This window comes from Agelaius phoeniceus, chromosome 25 (genome assembly GCF_051311805.1).
Source record: "Agelaius phoeniceus isolate bAgePho1 chromosome 25, bAgePho1.hap1, whole genome shotgun sequence".
In the NCBI taxonomy this organism is placed as follows: domain Eukaryota; kingdom Metazoa; phylum Chordata; class Aves; order Passeriformes; family Icteridae; genus Agelaius; species Agelaius phoeniceus.
In genome coordinates this window covers 208,042-224,520 of record NC_135289.1, presented here as the reverse complement: position 1 = coordinate 224,520, position 16,479 = coordinate 208,042, and the positions used below count along the sequence as shown (strand labels likewise).

Below are 16,479 nucleotides of genomic sequence, written 5' to 3'. Positions count from 1 at the left end.
TTCTCTCTGCCTGTTCCTCCTCCCCGACAGCCTTGACGGGCACCGGTGCTGACCGGGGCGGGGCAGCGGCGAGCGGCTCGGTGCGCAGCCGGTGCCGGTGCCAGCCCGGGCTCGCGGGCCGGTCCCCGGGCGGCAGCAGCAGCAGCAGCAGCAGCGGCAGGCGGCGCTGCGCCCCTTCCCGCCGGCACCGGCTCCGCCGGGCTCCGCTCGGCTCCGCGCCCGCCGCCCCCGCCCAGCCCCGCGCCGCCGCCGCCGCCGCCCGGCGATGCCCGCGGCCCCCGGCGGCTGCGGCCCGCGGAGGCGGCGCTGACCCGGCGGAGCGGAGCGGCCCCGGCCATGGGCGGCGTCGGCCCCCGCCCGCCCCGAGGCCACCGGCAGGTACGTGCGGAAAGTTTGGCGGGGGGGAACGAGAGGGCGGCCCCGGGGCCGCTCCCGCCGCGGTGCCGAGCGCCGGCCCGGCGCCGCTCCGAGGGGACGCTGAGTCCCGCCGGGGAGCCGGGTCCGGAGCCGCCGGGATCGGTGTGCCGCTGGCACCGGGATGCCGGTCCCGGGCTCTGCCGTGGGGTCCGGCGCTCCCGGCTCCGCCCGGCCGCCGTGCGTCGCTTCTCGGTCCCCGCGTGTCCCGGTCCCCGCCGCCCGCCGGGGCTCCCCGGTGCCGCTGCGGGGCTCGGGAGGGCCCCTGCAGTGAGTTTAACGGGGCCGGCTCTGCCCTGCGCCCCGTTACGGTGACTCCGGCAGCAGCGGCGGCCGCCGTCCCTGCGGGCTGTGGGGGGATTCGGAGCCGGTGGGGCCCGGTCCGGCCCCAGCTCGGGGAGTGGGCTCGTCGCGGATGCTGTTTTGCCAGCGCTGCGAAGCTACCCGCCTCTCTGGGAGGCAAAGCGCTGCTGGAGAGATCCCAGATTCTGCAGCCAAGGATGCTCCGTTGCTCTGGAAGGGCAGTGGCACTGAGAGCCAGCTGCCTCGTGGGGCGGCTCGAGGGGCACAGGATGGGTCAGATGGCCCCATCACCACGAGCAGAGGCTCAGGGGCTCACAGGAGGGCATGAGCTGTACCAGTCCCATTCTGGAGTCATGAGTTTGTCCATGCCGTGTGTGCCAAGGCAGGGAAGCAGCAGTCTCCTGCTCGTCAGCCATCCCTTCTGCTGCAGAGGGCTTGGGGGGCTGCTCATTAGCCTCATTAGCACCAAATGTTGTGGGGCACTGGGCTGTGCTCCAGCAAGCTGTGGACCCTGGCTGGAGGGGCACAGTTCCACATGTGGCTTTAACGGAGGAGGAGGAAAAGGTCCATAGCTCCTGTGACAGGCAGAGTGGTCGTTGTCTGGGAGGGCAGCGGGGAGCTGCTCCTGTAGTGCGTCTGTGCTGAAGAACCTCGATGAGCTCCCATGTGGATGATGGCCCATGCCCACATGTGCCTACAGGGAGGGACGTGGACCCTCACAGAGGAGCCATCATCTCTTGGCACTCTGGTTGCAACTGAGATTGGGGAATTTGACAGTTCTTTCAGGTCCCAGCTCAGACCCAAAAGGCAAAAGCAGCTAAAAAATGTTTGGGAAAAAATCCACAAAATTCTGAACAGCACATAACAGAATGGAGAATACCTAGATCTTCAATCAAAATTAAGTGTTGTGACATGCCAGAACACCACTCTTCATTTCACTGACATTGCAGGCTGAAAAATCTCAAGTCAGACCAAACATTTGTAGTTGTAATCTCACGACACTGGAGGTTGATAACTGTCAAAACAGCAATTTCTGTGGAGCTGTGTTTTCTAATGGGAGTTTGGGCACGAGTGGGAGCTCTGAGTGCCTCTGCCAGCATGGAGCACTGGGATGCACTGTGTCCTCCTGCTCCCCTGGACCACATGTGCTCTCCTGGCCTCCAGCGTGGCTCCTGCTCAGCTCAGTGGTTTCCCTTCGGAGTGTGGCATGGACAGTGTGGATTGCATTATTGATAACACTAATTTATTTATGCTTCCTTGGCTATAGCAAACAGCTCAGCCTTTCTGAGCTAAATATACCTTGCATTGGGAGTGTGTTGATGTCCTCTGTGGGATGGAGTGGCCAGTGGAGCGCTTGGTTTTTGGTCCAGCTGAGAGGTTTAGGAATGTCTCCTAGAGACTCACATGGCCTGGAGGGTCCCATGGGGATGGGCTCCTCCAGAAGGACTCTGTGTGTGCTATGGGGCTCAGGCCTGGTGCCTGGGAGCTGGGCTGTGCTCCCTGCATGGAGCAGCAGCTGGAGCAGCAGCCAGGAAACCAGGGTCTCCTGATGGGGACCTGGCTGCTCTGCTGGAAGGTGCGTGGGAGGTTTGTTGGCACTGGGGACTCACTGTTGTAAAAATCGCAGTAGCATTGTGTCGGATGTTCTCACACCTGGGCTGCCAGCTGTGCCCCATCATGGGCCAAGTCAGCTGGGACACAGCTCCTGCTGTGTGCAGCAGGGCTGGGCAGGGGTGGCCCCGGGTGTGGGGCAGGTGCCCCACTCCCTGCTGGATGCAGTGCTGTGGCACTGGCTGCCTCTGGATTCAGGTGAAGGACTGAGCAGCTCTGAGAGAGCTGTTTGCTTTGTCATTGAGCAAATAGTGCATGCTTGAAGCTGACACCCGTATTTACACAGGGGGCTGTCACCTCTCCAAAGGGACTCCAGCAGTACCAGCTGTTGTATGATCCCCCTCTGAGAAGCCTCATGCAGTCCCACCACATCACCCCGAGGAGCAATGGTTTTCTTGCACATTGAGCCACACTGGATTCTTCCTGGCAATGGAGGGGCTGGAGCAGGGGCAGCCCCTCATCACCCAGTGGGCAGGGATGGAGTCAGGACAGCAAGTGGGATGCTGCCAGACACTTCAGTCTGTTCCTGGTCAAGCTGACCATCCCACAGCATTAATTATAAGTATTTCCTTACCTCTAAATTCTTTTTTAGCATAAAATATGTGGTTTTGTCAATATACCTCTGGTTTCTTCCTGCGCAAATGTCAACACTTTTGATGACATTTTCTGATTTTTGTTTTCCAGATGGGAGAATCAAAGTGCAAAATATCACTTTAAATCACCAATTCAGAATGAAGCCTTTTTCATTTTGAAATGCCAGTTTAAAACAGGAAAATTCATTTTTAAATGCTTCCAAACAAGAAATGTCCTTTTTACCACTTCAAATCACTTCATTTTGATTAAAAATGTCAGCATACTGTGTCCTGGCTCTTCATTAGAGGAGTCTGTGGTTTCACTCTCTCATGGTCCAGAGCAGATAGAACTTTCAAACATGGTTGAAAATTGAAGATTTCTTCTCTGAGAGGTGTGGGTTTGTCCAGTGCACTGCCCGTGGAGGGGACTGTGGGTGCAAGGTTGGCACCGGGCAGGGGCACCCCTGGCACCTGCTGCTGGTCCTGGCAGCACTCCCCAGCCTCAGTGTCATCGCCACTTGTCTTTGTGGTATCTTGTTAGTAAGTTACGATCCAGCACTAAAATTTTATGGGGGACACAGTTGTTTGCTGGACCTGCTGAGACCCCAGCAGGTGATAATGGAGGCTGGGAGGTCACCATGCCACCTGGCAGCTGCCAAGCAGTGACATGGCTGTTGGTGCTGCTGCCTGCAGAGTGCCAGAGCTGTTCCCATCTGAACATGTTTAAAGAACCCAGCAGTAAAATACAAAACCTTTTGGGATTTACATTTTTCTCTAGGGGCTTCAGATGATGTAAAACTTGGCTTCTTCCCAGCATGTGCTGCATGGAGTGGGAGTGGTGCCAGTGTGGTGCCAAGAGAGATTCTCAGCGTGTCCAGGGGTAGCTGATGCAGCTTTGAGTGTGTGGTTGCACGACTTTGGTGTCTGTGCTGGAAGGAGGAGCAGCCCCAGAGGAAGGTGATGCCGGGGAGAGCAGACTGCAGGTCCTGGCACTGCCATGGGCTCTGTGTATCCGACTGGCAGTCTGCAGCAATTCCTGCTTCCTGTGGGTGCTGGCCCCGGGACATCCAGCGGGATCAGCCCATCCTCCTCTTTGTCAGCAAGTGGTTTACAAGTGCCAAGCCTTGGGCATCACTGCAAGGGACCTCAGTGACACAAGGACAGTGACAGCACGTAACCACGCACAGAAAAGGCAGAACCTGAAATGACTCGCTGCTGATCTGCTCTGGCTCTTCCCACACACACTGCCTGTGCATTTAGTGTTTGTCATCTGCTTTAATGACCTACTATAAAGGACCTGATTTTGTGCTCTCAGCAGTAAAAATCTGGAGCAGCTCTGCAGGTCCTGCTGTTCAAAGGGGTGAGCAGGGTTATGGACTGAGCTCCTGGAGAGGTTTCAGTGGTGCGATGGACACATGCTCATGCACCTGAGAGTGTGTGTCCTGAAGTGGGGCTGGTGAAATTCCCAGGTGTCCCCAGCCACTCCCAGGGACACAGTGGCCCATGCTGATGGCAGGTATCGCTGCCCATGTCCTTCTTTCTCCTTTCAGATGCGCTGATGTCTGCTCCTTGCAAAGACCTGACCCACCTGAGGTTGGCAGATGCACAGATGTGGCCGTGAATCACCAGTAAAAGGTAACCATCACTCACCTGTACTACTGCTGGTGGGATCTCTTTCTGTCCTGCTGAGATGGCCTATGCTGCTGATGAAGTCTGAGGTCATCTGAGGGTGGTGGGTGAATCCCTGCATCTCCCAGGGCCATGTCCCCACAGCCAGACACCCCAGTCCTCACAACGTTCAGGAGTCATACCACTGCGTGCAGGAGCATTGGTGAGTGGATCTGCACCTCCTAGCCCTCCTCAGTCCCTCTTCCTCCACATATCTCTTCTTGTTTTCGGTAGAATGAGTGAGAGAGACATACAGAGCCTGAGCAAATGGGTTTTCGTGCTCAGTCTCTGCCTTACCACGCTGTGGGGACGTCTGACGCTGGCCTCCACGCATCAGCACAGAAGCCATTCAGGTAGGGGAGCAAGACCCTTGCTGCATGTGTCACATGCTTGTGCAGTCATCTGGGTGCCCACGATAATGGCAGTACTTTGGGGTCTTCATGGGATGCCTGAGGGGGGGGTTACATGGGGATGAGCTGCTTGGTGGAGTTCTGTCTCACATTTCTTGATGGGGGAGGAGGAGTTCCAGGCTGTGGTGCACACCTGCAGCAGGCAGGCATCTCTGGGGATGAATGCTGACGGCCTCAAGGAGCTCGGTGTCCATCCCTTTTCCTGGGGTCTGGGCAGCAAGGGTGAGCATGCCAAATGTGTGGGGCAGCATCCAGCAAACAGACACCAAGAGGCACAACACAGTGCCACTGTGACAGCTGTTGGTGTTTGGAGTGTCCACTGTGCAGGAAACTCCTGGGACTGCTCCTTCAAGATGGGTGGGAACATGCAGCCATAGCAGCTGCTGCCTGGAGTTGGAAGTTGTGAATACTCATTATGGGGCATTTAAAACCAGTGGCTTGGTGAGCTGGGGTGGTCTAAGGAGTTAAAGAAGGAATTTCTTCATGTCTGTAGCAAAATCTGAGGCACATATGATGATCCATATGTAGATCTGATCCATCTATGTGAACCCATTGTTGCAGTAATTCCTGCTCTGTGGGCAGTGGATGTAAATCTTTCCACCCAAGTTGCTATGAGTATCACAAACCCCACTTGTTATGTGGTGGACACTCTCCACCCCACTCTCCACTTATTAGAAATAAAAATTTGTATCGCCCTGGTTGCAAAGATCATCTAGGAAGATGGAACAAGTGTAAAGTATGTAGAACTGAAAGTCTTGGTGGAAAACATCATTGTGGCTCTGAGATGTTCATTTGTTATTCCCAGCTGTGAATCTGAGATTTCCTCTCTGAGCATTGGAGTGCTGCTTTGTGGCATGGATGTGATTTTTTTGGAGGGGTTATGTGAACCCATGGTTGAAGTTTGTGTCTGGAGAAGAGAAGCATCTGAGAAGTTGTGCTCAGCCCTTTGTGCCCATCCTCCCTTGTACAGGAGCCTGATGGTCCAGGGCTGGGGGCTTCTTGGAGCACAGTGGGAGGATGTAGGGGAGGTGGGTGCTGGTGTTACTGGTGTTACTGGTGTTACTGGTGTTACTGGCGGAGCTGTGCACCTGGCAGCACAGGCAAACACTCGCATCCCAGGGCACCCGCTGTCTGCTTCATATGCCTCTGCTTGGAAAGGGCATTTAGGGGTTAATTGGAAACCATTCACACTCTTGATTGACCCCACACCTCGCCCTGTCCTATTTCTGTCATTTTTGCCTGACAGTTAAAGCAGTTCTAATCCTGTAATCCCCACCCGCATTGCTTAAAACCAAAACACATCTTCCAGAGTGCCTCCCTCACCCAATCAGGCAGCAGCTACCTGCCCTTCCCTCCTCCTAACCTTGGATACCCCATCCTTGGAAGTGTCCAAGGTCAGGCTGGACAGGGCTCTGAGCAACCTGGTCTGGTGGAAGGTGGTTCTGGCAGTGGCAGGCAGTGGAGCAAGATGAGCTTTAAGCTTCTTTCCAACCTAAACTATTCTGTGATTCTAACCGGGGGAAAACTCTTCACTTTTTTTCTGGGATGACTTTTTTGGCACTGAATCAGGTCTACCAGGGATATGGGCACTGCTGGCAGCTTAAATGCTCACTCAACCTGCCCAATCCCAGTGCCAGAGAGCCCTTCTCCTCCATGGTATTAATTTGTAGGGAGCTGCTTCTTTGAATTGTGTTTATTCACAGGTAAAACCACCTAAAAATTATCAGCAGCAGAGGAAGGTCTTTAATTGTGGCCTCAAACTTAAAAATTTTTTGAAGAGAGAGTCCACATGCAAACCCTCTGTTTGCTGTCCAGGGACACGTCTGACTGTGGCAAGCAGGTCTGATAACAGAATTATAAAATATCTCAAGTTGGAAGAGATCCACAAGGATCATTAAGTCCAACTCTTGTTGCACACAAATCACACCACGTGCCTGAGATCCCTTGTGCCCACCCAGCACATGGAGAGGCTGCTTTGTCCAAGCAAAGTGCTGCTTCCTGCAGAATGTGGTTGGATTTAAGGAGCCGCATGAATCAAGCACAGTCGGTAGGGAACAGAATAGGAGACTCCTTGGTGAAGAATATTCACCAGCAGTTTAATCCCCTGTGTAACATGGCGAGGTCTTCATGATGAACAAGGCTGGAATGTCTGGATCCAACTCCCACAAAGGCGGCCCCAGCACCTTCTAAAGCTGATAATCAAAGGGCTGTCTTTGCCTTTATGCTCATCACTCAACCTGAAGCAGAAGTAAAAAAGCATTTAAGTCAGCTGGGATTTTTTCTTTTGGAAAATGAGGTTCTCTTGGCATTGCCTGACACTTACATGCATCCAATTTCTCTTCATTTTGTAGCTCTCCACCAGCAAGCAGTATTTTACACTGAACATGTGGGGTTGTGCCCACGCTCCCTGAGATACTCAAAATGTGTCATTTCGGGTTATGCCATAAAAACCCCACGTTCTGCTGCTCATTTAAAGGTCAATCAGAGTAGGACAGCATTTTCATTTTATTTTTGCATGCAGGATTCAAAAGCTGTTTGCTCTTACAATTCTTCATGGTTCCATGAGATAAGCTGTGTCTTTTAAAAACGGGTTCCAGTGGGGAAATACCAGTTAAATGGGAGGGAGAAGCATGCCAGAAGCTCTGGAACTTATCCCAGGCTCTCGGGAGGTTTCCTGCTGTCGGTGTTAAACACACCATCCATCTGATACGCATTTTGTTCCAAGTTTCCTGCTGCTCAGCAAAAGGAGAAGCAGCTGCAGGGAGCTCTGGAGCCCGCTGCTCGCGCTGCACGTGGGCTCAGCCTCTCTGCTCTCACTTCCCAGGCACGGGACATGAAAACCCTGAGTGGCGGGGGTGGGAAAACAAGTGAATCTGGTGTGTAGGAGCTGAGGTGCATTTTGGCAGCTGGGATGGCCCCTACCTGGCTCCCCATGGGCTCAAATGCATGGCCTGGGAAGGGGATGCAGTGTCCTGCTGCCAGGACTGGGGCTGGCACCTGGAGGGGGCAAATTTCCAGTGGCATCGTGTCCTAGGGCAGGGCAGGGTGCCAGTTGGTCAGAAGAAAATGCAATGGGGAATGGTTTGAACTGGAAGGAGACAGGTTTTGGTTAGATGTTCAGAAGAAATTCTTCCCTGTGAGGGAAGTGAGGCCCTGGCTCAGACTGCCCTTGAACACAGTCCGGGAAGTGTTCAAGGCTGGGCTGGATGGGGCTTGGAGTAACCTAGCCTAGTGGAAGGTGTCTCCACCCATGGCAGGGCGTGGGATAAGATGATTGTTAAGGTTCTTTCCAGCCCTAGCCAGGCTCTATTCTACAGTTCTAAGAGCTTCAGGCAAATGGGACTATTCTGTGTCCTGAGAGCTGGATGAGTCCCGGGGCTGCGTGCTGCTTCTTCGGCTCTGCCATCAGTAGGGCCCTTGCTGTGAGTGCCCCAAGGGGGCTGTGGGGCTGTGCCACGGCAATGGGGTACCTGCCCCACACAGGTAGCTCTTCCTGGGCAAGGACTCTGAGCACTGCAATGCCCCACACTCAGGTGGCTGCCATAAGCCAGAGGGAGTCAAATTTCTCTTTATCTCTGAGCTGCACCTTTCTGAGCAAATTGAAAGGGCTTTGACACGTTAGCAAACTGCTATTGCATGGTTGTAATGACCAATTTCTCAGTTCTGCCTGGCTTTCCCTCGGCTGAACCTTTTAAAATTAGCTGGAAATGAGCAGCCGGAGAGCAGGACTGCAAGGGAGCAGAGGGCTCCTGGGCAGCCCTCCCGGGAAGAGCTCTGCTAATGAAGCTTTTCTGAAAATGAGTCAAAACCGTAACCTCGTGTGAACACTGAGACTTGAGGGTGTAAAATTCCCTGGTGAGGTGCGCGGGGTGGAAGAGTGACTCCCTGTGGTCCTGAACCGCAGTATGAGAGGAATGTGGGCTCATAGGCAGCCCAAGCCAAGGATCTCTATGTCCTCCTCAGATTATTTGAAAAATACCATGCAGCATAAAGAAAGGGCAAAACGGTCATGTTTGTTCTGCAAAGAGTTGCTTTCCTTTTCACTTTCACCGAAGTCTACCATTTCTGTATACAAAAAGAATAGAATTCATTATTAAAGCTGAATTACTATGGCATTTCAAAGAGAAGATAAAATTTGTGGCCAGAGATATTATTACAAAATATTCCATATAATAATGGTGTAATTTTTATGGAAGAAATGAAAGTAAGGGTTCATTAAAAGAAAATGACCATGAAATAGCAATAAATGGAGTAAATTAAAGTCATGGTGATTGTGCAGCCCGTCCTGCCCGTGTGCGGTGGTGCCGGGCACAGGGCAGCTCCTCACCTCCCCTGGGGATGCTCTTTGTCTCCCACCCGGCTCTCAGGAGGGCAGGGAGTGCTTTGACTGGAAGCGGGTAGAGCCATGCCCAGCTGCCACAAGCCAGGCGTTCACACCCCGCAGAGCATTTCCGAGCAGGGATGTGAAAAAATGTCTGCAAGGTAAAGGGATTTCCCCCGCGGTGGGGGAGAGATCCCATTTCCCTCAGCTGTCCTTGGAGAGGCGGAGTGGCTGCGTTCCAAAAGCTGGGCAGCATTTGTTGGTGAGGGTGGGCACCTGCCGAGGGGCACTCGCCATGCACAGGTCAGCTGCCCTGGACCCCCGGCTTTGTGTCACTGGCAGGGATGGCATTGCCAGCAGGATGCTCCAGGGTGAGCTGGGAGCTGTGACAGCATGGGCAGGATGAGGCAAATGCAGGGTGGGTTGGAGCAGCTGCTGGAGCCTCATGAGCTGGGAGAGGGCTTGAGTGGGGGCTTGTGCTGACAGGGTCCTGCAGCAGCAGCACACATCGTTCCACACAGCCCTGCATGTCCTGCTTGCACACATTGATCCACACAGCCCTGCATGTCCTGCTTGCACACATTGATCCACACAGCCCTGCATGTCCTGCTTGCACACATCGTTCCACACAGCCCTGCATGTCCTGCTTGCACACATCGTTCCACACAGCCCTGCATGTCCTGCTTGCACACACCGTTCCACACAGCCCTGCATGCCCTGCTTGCACACACCGTTCCACACAGCCCTGCATGTCCTGCTTGCACACATCATTCCACACAGCCCTGCATGTCCTGCTTGCTCACACCTTTCCACACAGCCCTGCATGTCCTGCTTGCACCTCTCTCCAAGTCTTTCGTCTGGTGGCAGCTCCTGGGGGCTCTGCGCTCCAGAGTGTGAGAGGTGTCCTGAGCCAACGGCATGGAGCAACCAGGAATGCCCTGATGCCTGCTTACCTCCATACGTTTTGGGATACCACACTGCAGGAATGCAGCTTCCCTGTCCTCTACCCAGCTTGGCTCCCGTTTGCTAGGGAATAAAAGACTGTCCCCAGTGACCCACAGGACCCAAGGCGTGCCCATGTGTGGCTCTGCACTGCTGCTCCAGTGCTCATTAAGCAGGACCTGCAGGCATCTCTGGGGTCGTGGGAATGAAGTCTCTCAGCCCTTTTTGGCTGATTTGTATTGTGCTTGTGTGGGCCATTACCCAGCCAAAGCACTGATTTGAGATGCTGACCAGCTCTAAACTCTGATCCCAGAGGTGATCAGCCAACACGGTAGTTTTCTATTTTCCTTAATATTTTAATGGCACTGGGAGGAGGAGCAGCAGAGCAGCTTGAATTGCTGATGAACACCATGACATTTCTCTGCCGCTGCAGGGTGGAAACCTGATCCTCCTCCAGGGAGAGGGTGGGTGATGGCAAGGTGGAGGCACTGACTGTAGCTGTGGTCGGAAGGGATGCTGTTCTGCTTGAAGCCAAAAGCAGCACAATGCACCATCCTCTCTTGTAGGAAAGTGCATCTCATTATCAGCTGCAATTAGCTAATGTGCTCGTTAGTTTCAATAAAGCTCTTGGCTTGGCTGTGGCAAGAGGGGATGCATTTTGGAGGGTACGATGGATGTGAGGGCTATCAGGAGCAAGAGCTGAGATATAAGAGGTGTGGGGCAGGAACCACCACTTTTCCTTACACGAGGGCTGGGAAGATGCTGTGCCCAGACACCAGCTGTCCATCACCAGCAGCCCCAGGGGCGATTCCAGAGCCGGGACACCACTGCACATACTGGGCTCTGCTGTGCCTTGGTCACAGCTCGCAGCAGCAGCCCAGGGCAGTGGGCAGGGGATGGCCTGAGCTCTCTGAGTCTCACGGGGCTGTTTCTCCTGCAGTGCACGTGGAGCCGGGCACGTGCGAGGTCATCGCGGCTCACCGGTGCTGCAACAAGAACAAGATCGAGGAGCGCTCCCAGACGGTGAAGTGCTCCTGCTTCCCAGGGCAGGTGGCAGGGACAACACGGGCAGCTCCCTCCTGCGTGGACGGTGAGTCCCCATGGTGCAACCCCTTCCTTTTCAATCCCTGACCTCATCTTCATGGGTTAAACATGTGTGGGGTCTTCATGTCCCTGGCATTAGCAGAGGAGACCTGCCCTGGGATCCTGCAGCAGAGCAATGGGGAAGGGGGCACATTTTGGGGACGCTCCTTCATTGGACACTCACTGAGTTGGTGTGGCTGTGATACTCCACTCTGTGCAGCCCTGGGTTATGTGCTGTGGGGGAGTTACTGGGGCTCCAGCTTCACTGTGCTGGGGTCAGGTCTGCAGCACTGATCCCTGCACTTCTCACCCTGCTGCCACAGCTGGAAGCAGGGATATGATTCCAGCCATGCAACACCTTTGCCTGTGAGGAGCACCAAGCATACAGCCTGTATGTTTTATTGAATGCCGTTATGTGCCATGACCAAGGAGCCATCAGGAGCACCACCAGCCCCTGCCAGCATGGTATTGATTTGCTTGACAGCCAGTGGCTTGTGACTGCAGTTCTGTGCAACACCAAGTAATGCCAGAATAAATTGTTAGGGAAGGCTCTTGTTGTCCCCAGCTGCTCAGGACATATTGTTCCCAAATATAAGAGAGCCCACTCTGGTTGCCCAGACTGGAGCCATGAATCACAAGACCCTAATAGAGCAGAGTGGTAGGAGACAATCCCTTTGCTCTGTAAGTGGAGCCTGAAACAGGTTCTTGAACAGCACTGCTCTCCCTGGGAGTGAGGACACTGGGCTTTTTTTCCCTTGCGTAGTGAGAGAAAACAGGGTGTTCTGGAGGCAGGTGGAGCAGCTGGGCCAGGTGAGGCCAGGCAGGTGAGGAGCAGCTCCTTGTCCAGGGCTCCCCAATGTGAGCTGTGCTGGAGAGAGGGGCTGTGTCTCCTGGTGTCACCCAAAGGTGGGCAGAGCTGGTCCTCCATGCCCTGTGCTGCAGCCTGGCTGCTGATCCCCTCCTCTCCCCAGCCTCCATCGTGCTGCAGAAGTGGTGGTGCCAGATGGAGCCGTGTCTGGACGGGGAGGAATGCAAAGTGCTGCCTGACCTGTCGGGATGGAGCTGCAGCAGTGGCAACAAAGTGAAGACGACCAAGGTACGTCCCCGCCAGGTGATGGGGGGAACCCAGGTGTGCCTTCCCCAGCCTGGGGCAAGCAAGCAACACCCAGGAGAGCACCCACAGCTCCGTGGGGAAGGAGAGAGCTCCAGCTCCTTCAGGGCACACACTGATAGGGACTCACCGGAGCAGAGCACAGGGTCTGGGCTGTGCACTTGCCACTGGTGCTGGAGGGGCTGGCAGGCATGCCACAACCCTGAGTGCATCGCAGAGCTTTGCCAATTGATCATTCTTGCTGGAAGGCTTGGTGTTGGATGGCTCAGCCGCTGAGCAGACATCCTAGGTGTGTCTGTGTAACATCCCAGGGCTCCCAGGGTGTCCAGGTTGCTCCCCAGCACTACCCACTGCTCTAAGGCCACAGGTTGCCCTTCCCAACCCAGTGGCACAGCCATGAATCTGTCCCTGTTCCCTGTCTGAGGCAATCATTTGTGACAGAGCACTACACAATTATTATTTTCATGGCTTGCTGAATACCCCAAAGAACAAGGTGTAATTAAAATTTTATCAAACTCATTAGTAATTACATATATGCCATGGTTAATCAGTTGCATAATTTTGTAATCATTGTTCATACTGTTGAGTGTAATTATTCCTTATGCTTTCGTTTTCCTCGTTCCACATCCCCCACCACAAAATTATCGTATTAAGCAATGTCAGGATTTTTTTCATTGCTGCTATTATTTTTGTGCACAGAAAGCACTTTCATGCTGAAGTGTTTTTATGGACATCCAAAAAGGTTCCTCCAGCCCTGAGCATCCATCACTGACCAGTACCTACAGCATTACATTGAGCTGGTTGTCTTTTTCCCCTCTTAGTGTTGTTTGGTTGGTTTCCCCCAGCAACTGACTTAGCACAAAGCCTCTGCTCTGGCTTTGCTGTCTTGAATTCTCACTGGGACCATTCCCATCTGGAATGGGAGTAGGACTTGGGAGCTTCTGCTCTCCTGCCTCATCCAGCAGTCCCCTCCATGGCCAACCTCCTTTTGGGTGCTGTGCCCCTCCTTAGGGAGGCAGCAGTTTGGGAACACAGACCTGTGTTTTCTAAAGGACTTCTGGTAACTTTGGATGACTTTAGTGACTTTGGAATGGTGCCAAAGGGCTGGATTTGCATCTCAGTCCCCTGTGCAGGCACACCTCCGTGGGAGCTGCAGCCAGAGCACAAAAGTCACAAACCATCCTTAAGGTGACATTTGGAGTGGCCACTCCATTAAATGAAAGTAAAGAGCCAATCTTATTTGCACCTCTTGAGGCTGTTTGCTGATAATTAATGGATGAGGAATCAGCTGGATGCATTGGATAATTTCTCCTCTCCTCCACAGGTCACTCGATAGCCCCCGTGCAGGGTGGCACAGGCTGAGCAGCCTTGCCGTGGGTCCTGGTGCTCCCGTGGGCAGCAGGATGTGGCCCTGCAGAGGGGGGATGCTGCAGGGCTGCCAGGCTGCACCCGTCAGCAGGACTGTGACACTGCTGGATCAGAGCATCCTCTGCGCCCCAGCTTCCCTGGAGGCTGCAGGCAGGGATCCCAGCGCAGCTGCCAGCATCCCATCACTCCACGGTTTCCTCCTTTTCTGTGGACACGTTCACCAACCAAGAAATGCGCTCGTTTTCTAATGCTCCTAAATAAAATACTCCCACTATGTAAGAGCTGTTGACAATGCAGAGACAGACAGGCAGCAGGCCCCCAAAATGGGCTTTAATTGGAATAGCTGAAATCATTGCTGTGAGTCGCCTTTCCCCCCAAGATGCTGAATCCAGGTTGCATTGGAATTGGGAAATCAGTGGTTATGTGAAACCCTTCCCCATGTGGCTCCTAGCCCTGGGGTTCCTGGGAGCAGCTGCTGAGCTCCAGCCTGATCCTGAGTCACTGAGGGCTGCTCTGCCCTCGGAGCCTGGCCTTTCCCTGCCCCACTGCTATGACCACAGGCAGCAGATGTGGCAGCGTGGTCAGAGGGTGTCTGACACCCTGTTGGCTCCCAGGGATGGTGAGATGTCTCCATGGTGCATGCTGCTGGTTTCTCCTTCCTCAGTAATTGCATTATTCAGGTTGCAAATTTAGTATTTTCCACCATGCAAATCCCAGGCATTGAGTTTCTGCTTGTGTTTGCAATTGAATTTCAGACTTGTGTGAGGCGACCTCTCTGTCTGCGGCTCTGGGGTGTCTGGGGCATCAGAAAGGGCCTCTGACCAAGCTAGATTTTGTTGTAGTAATCCCAAATAAAGGAAAAATGTACCACCTTCCGGCCCTGAGCTCATGACCTTCTCCAGGACACACCATTTCCTGTGGTGTGGCAACTCAAGGTGGGGGACAACGTGAGCTCTGTGCCCCCAGTGTCAGAGGTGCTGGGGACCCTGGGGCTGTGGGACCAGCACCTCTAGCCCTGATCTGTGGCTGCTCTGGGACCCTGCAGGGGATGTGCTGGTGCAGGAGGGGCTGGAGATGGTGTGAGGACCATGGCAGTGAGGGGGTCCCTGCCGTGCTTGCTGCCACCTGCCTCCTGCCCTGGCTCCCACCACAGGACTCATTATTGAGATGTTTTTGTAATGGGTTATGTAATACCCTCTCCAGATGCGATGTAAATACCGGACTGTGAAATAATAAATTCATTTTAATCTCTGCAAAAGATCTTTTCACTTATCAGCAAAGAGAGGCTCTGGGAGTGCTTCTCATGCTGCTGAATCCGAAGTGAAGCGGCTGGGGACTCTGCCCTGGCCATTCCAGTCCCAACCAGCTTGTTCAATGATGGCTTTGGAGGAGAGCTGAAAGCCTGTTGTGGCCAGCAAAGGCTGAGTCGCTCATAGTGATCCTAAAGAAAAGCGCATTAATTTCTGCAGGATGCTTTGCTTAGAGCTTCTCTTATCCTGCTGCTTCCCCTTTGTGTGGCAGCTCCCACTGCTGCAGCGCTGTGCCCCCAAAGATGCTCCCCCTGCCAAAGGCCAGACTGAGATTTTAAAGGTTCCCACCTGGAGTCCTGTGCCCTCTGAGAACCTAGGCTGTCGGATGCAGAGTGGGAATCTGTTATTTCCAGTAGGAAACACCAGGCTGTAGATGGGAACTTCCCTGCTTGGCTGAGCATTTTCATAGCTGGCTCATAACGTGAAGGATCCACTCTGTGGAAGTGTTGAGCTTGACACCTACATTGATATAAAAACATTTTATTGTCTGCATAATAGGCACCCTTGAAGCTTATTTTTCACTTACTGCAGCCCACAGTTTAGTGAGGAAATAGCCCCTTGGTGTCTCTGCTGAGTGCTGACCTCGCTGCTATCACACCATCCGAGTACACAAATACTGCAAATTGCTGCTCCTCTCCTGGCAGGTAAATGTGTTTCCAAGGAGAGCACTGCAGCCTGCAGGACTGCTGCTGTTACCTCTGACTCCTGAGCAGCCAGGGAAGGATGCTGCTGCCCTTTACAATTCTGGCCCTCTACCCTTCTTGCACTCACTGTGTTTTCAGTGCTTTCCTTTGGCCAAGCAGACAAACAGTCCTAGCAGGAGCAATAAACCAAGGAGGAGGGTGATGGTGATGGGAACATCTCTGGCCTGAGACAAGGACTTTGATGCCCTGTCTCTTCACTGCCTCAGTGGGACAATGCCACCTGCACAGTCCCCAGCAGACACCCTGATCCCTTCTCTCTCTGTGTGACCACACTGCTGGTCCCTGAAGGACAAATCTGTAGGGGGATAGAATATAAGAAAATAAAGATAGTATAGAAAGTAATCTTACCCCTAAGGCGTTGCAGCTGGGCCCATTATCAAAGATTAGGAACAGGTCTGACTTTAACATGCCACAGCTATAACCAGTGAGAAGAAGAGTGCTATAAAAGAGTGGATGGCTGGTTAAGACAGGAACTGGAGTCAGTTGTCTGCCTTGTGAAGAAGAGAGAGTCAGTGCTTGGAGGAACTGCCCACAAGAAAGCACCAAGAAGGTATGAAACTTTTGTGGTAAGGAACAACCGTATGGAACCCCTGCAATAAGATAACAACACAAATCAACCCCTGCAGCTGCATCAGCAGCTTGGACACCCCAAGCTCTCATGC

The 16,479-nt window shown here is 53.6% G+C and overlaps 1 protein-coding gene across 1 annotated transcript; it reads left to right on the top strand.

Moving 5' to 3' along the window:
* The first annotated feature begins 213 nt into the window (after nt 1-213).
* On the top strand, nt 214-15,061 carry TAFA3 (TAFA chemokine like family member 3). Its single transcript, XM_054648841.2, has 6 exons — nt 214-378; nt 4,451-4,535; nt 4,803-4,921; nt 11,182-11,331; nt 12,296-12,420; nt 13,760-15,061. The coding sequence occupies exons 3-6, from the start codon at nt 4,804-4,806 to the stop codon at nt 13,769-13,771; spliced, it is 405 nt and encodes a 134-aa protein (XP_054504816.1). The 5' UTR covers nt 214-378; nt 4,451-4,535; nt 4,803; the 3' UTR covers nt 13,772-15,061.
* The last annotated feature ends 1,418 nt before the right edge of the window (nt 15,062-16,479 follow it).

Excerpts from the sequence above, each read along its gene's own strand:
- TAFA3 (XM_054648841.2), top strand. The coding sequence starts at position 4,804 with ATGAGTGAGAGAGACATACAGAGCCTGAGCAAATGGGTTTTCGTGCTC. Across the intron at positions 4,922-11,181 it reads TCAGCACAGAAGCCATTCAG|TGCACGTGGAGCCGGGCACG; the intron begins GTAGGGGAGCAA and ends TTTCTCCTGCAG. Across the intron at positions 11,332-12,295 it reads AGCTCCCTCCTGCGTGGACG|CCTCCATCGTGCTGCAGAAG; the intron begins GTGAGTCCCCAT and ends TCCTCTCCCCAG.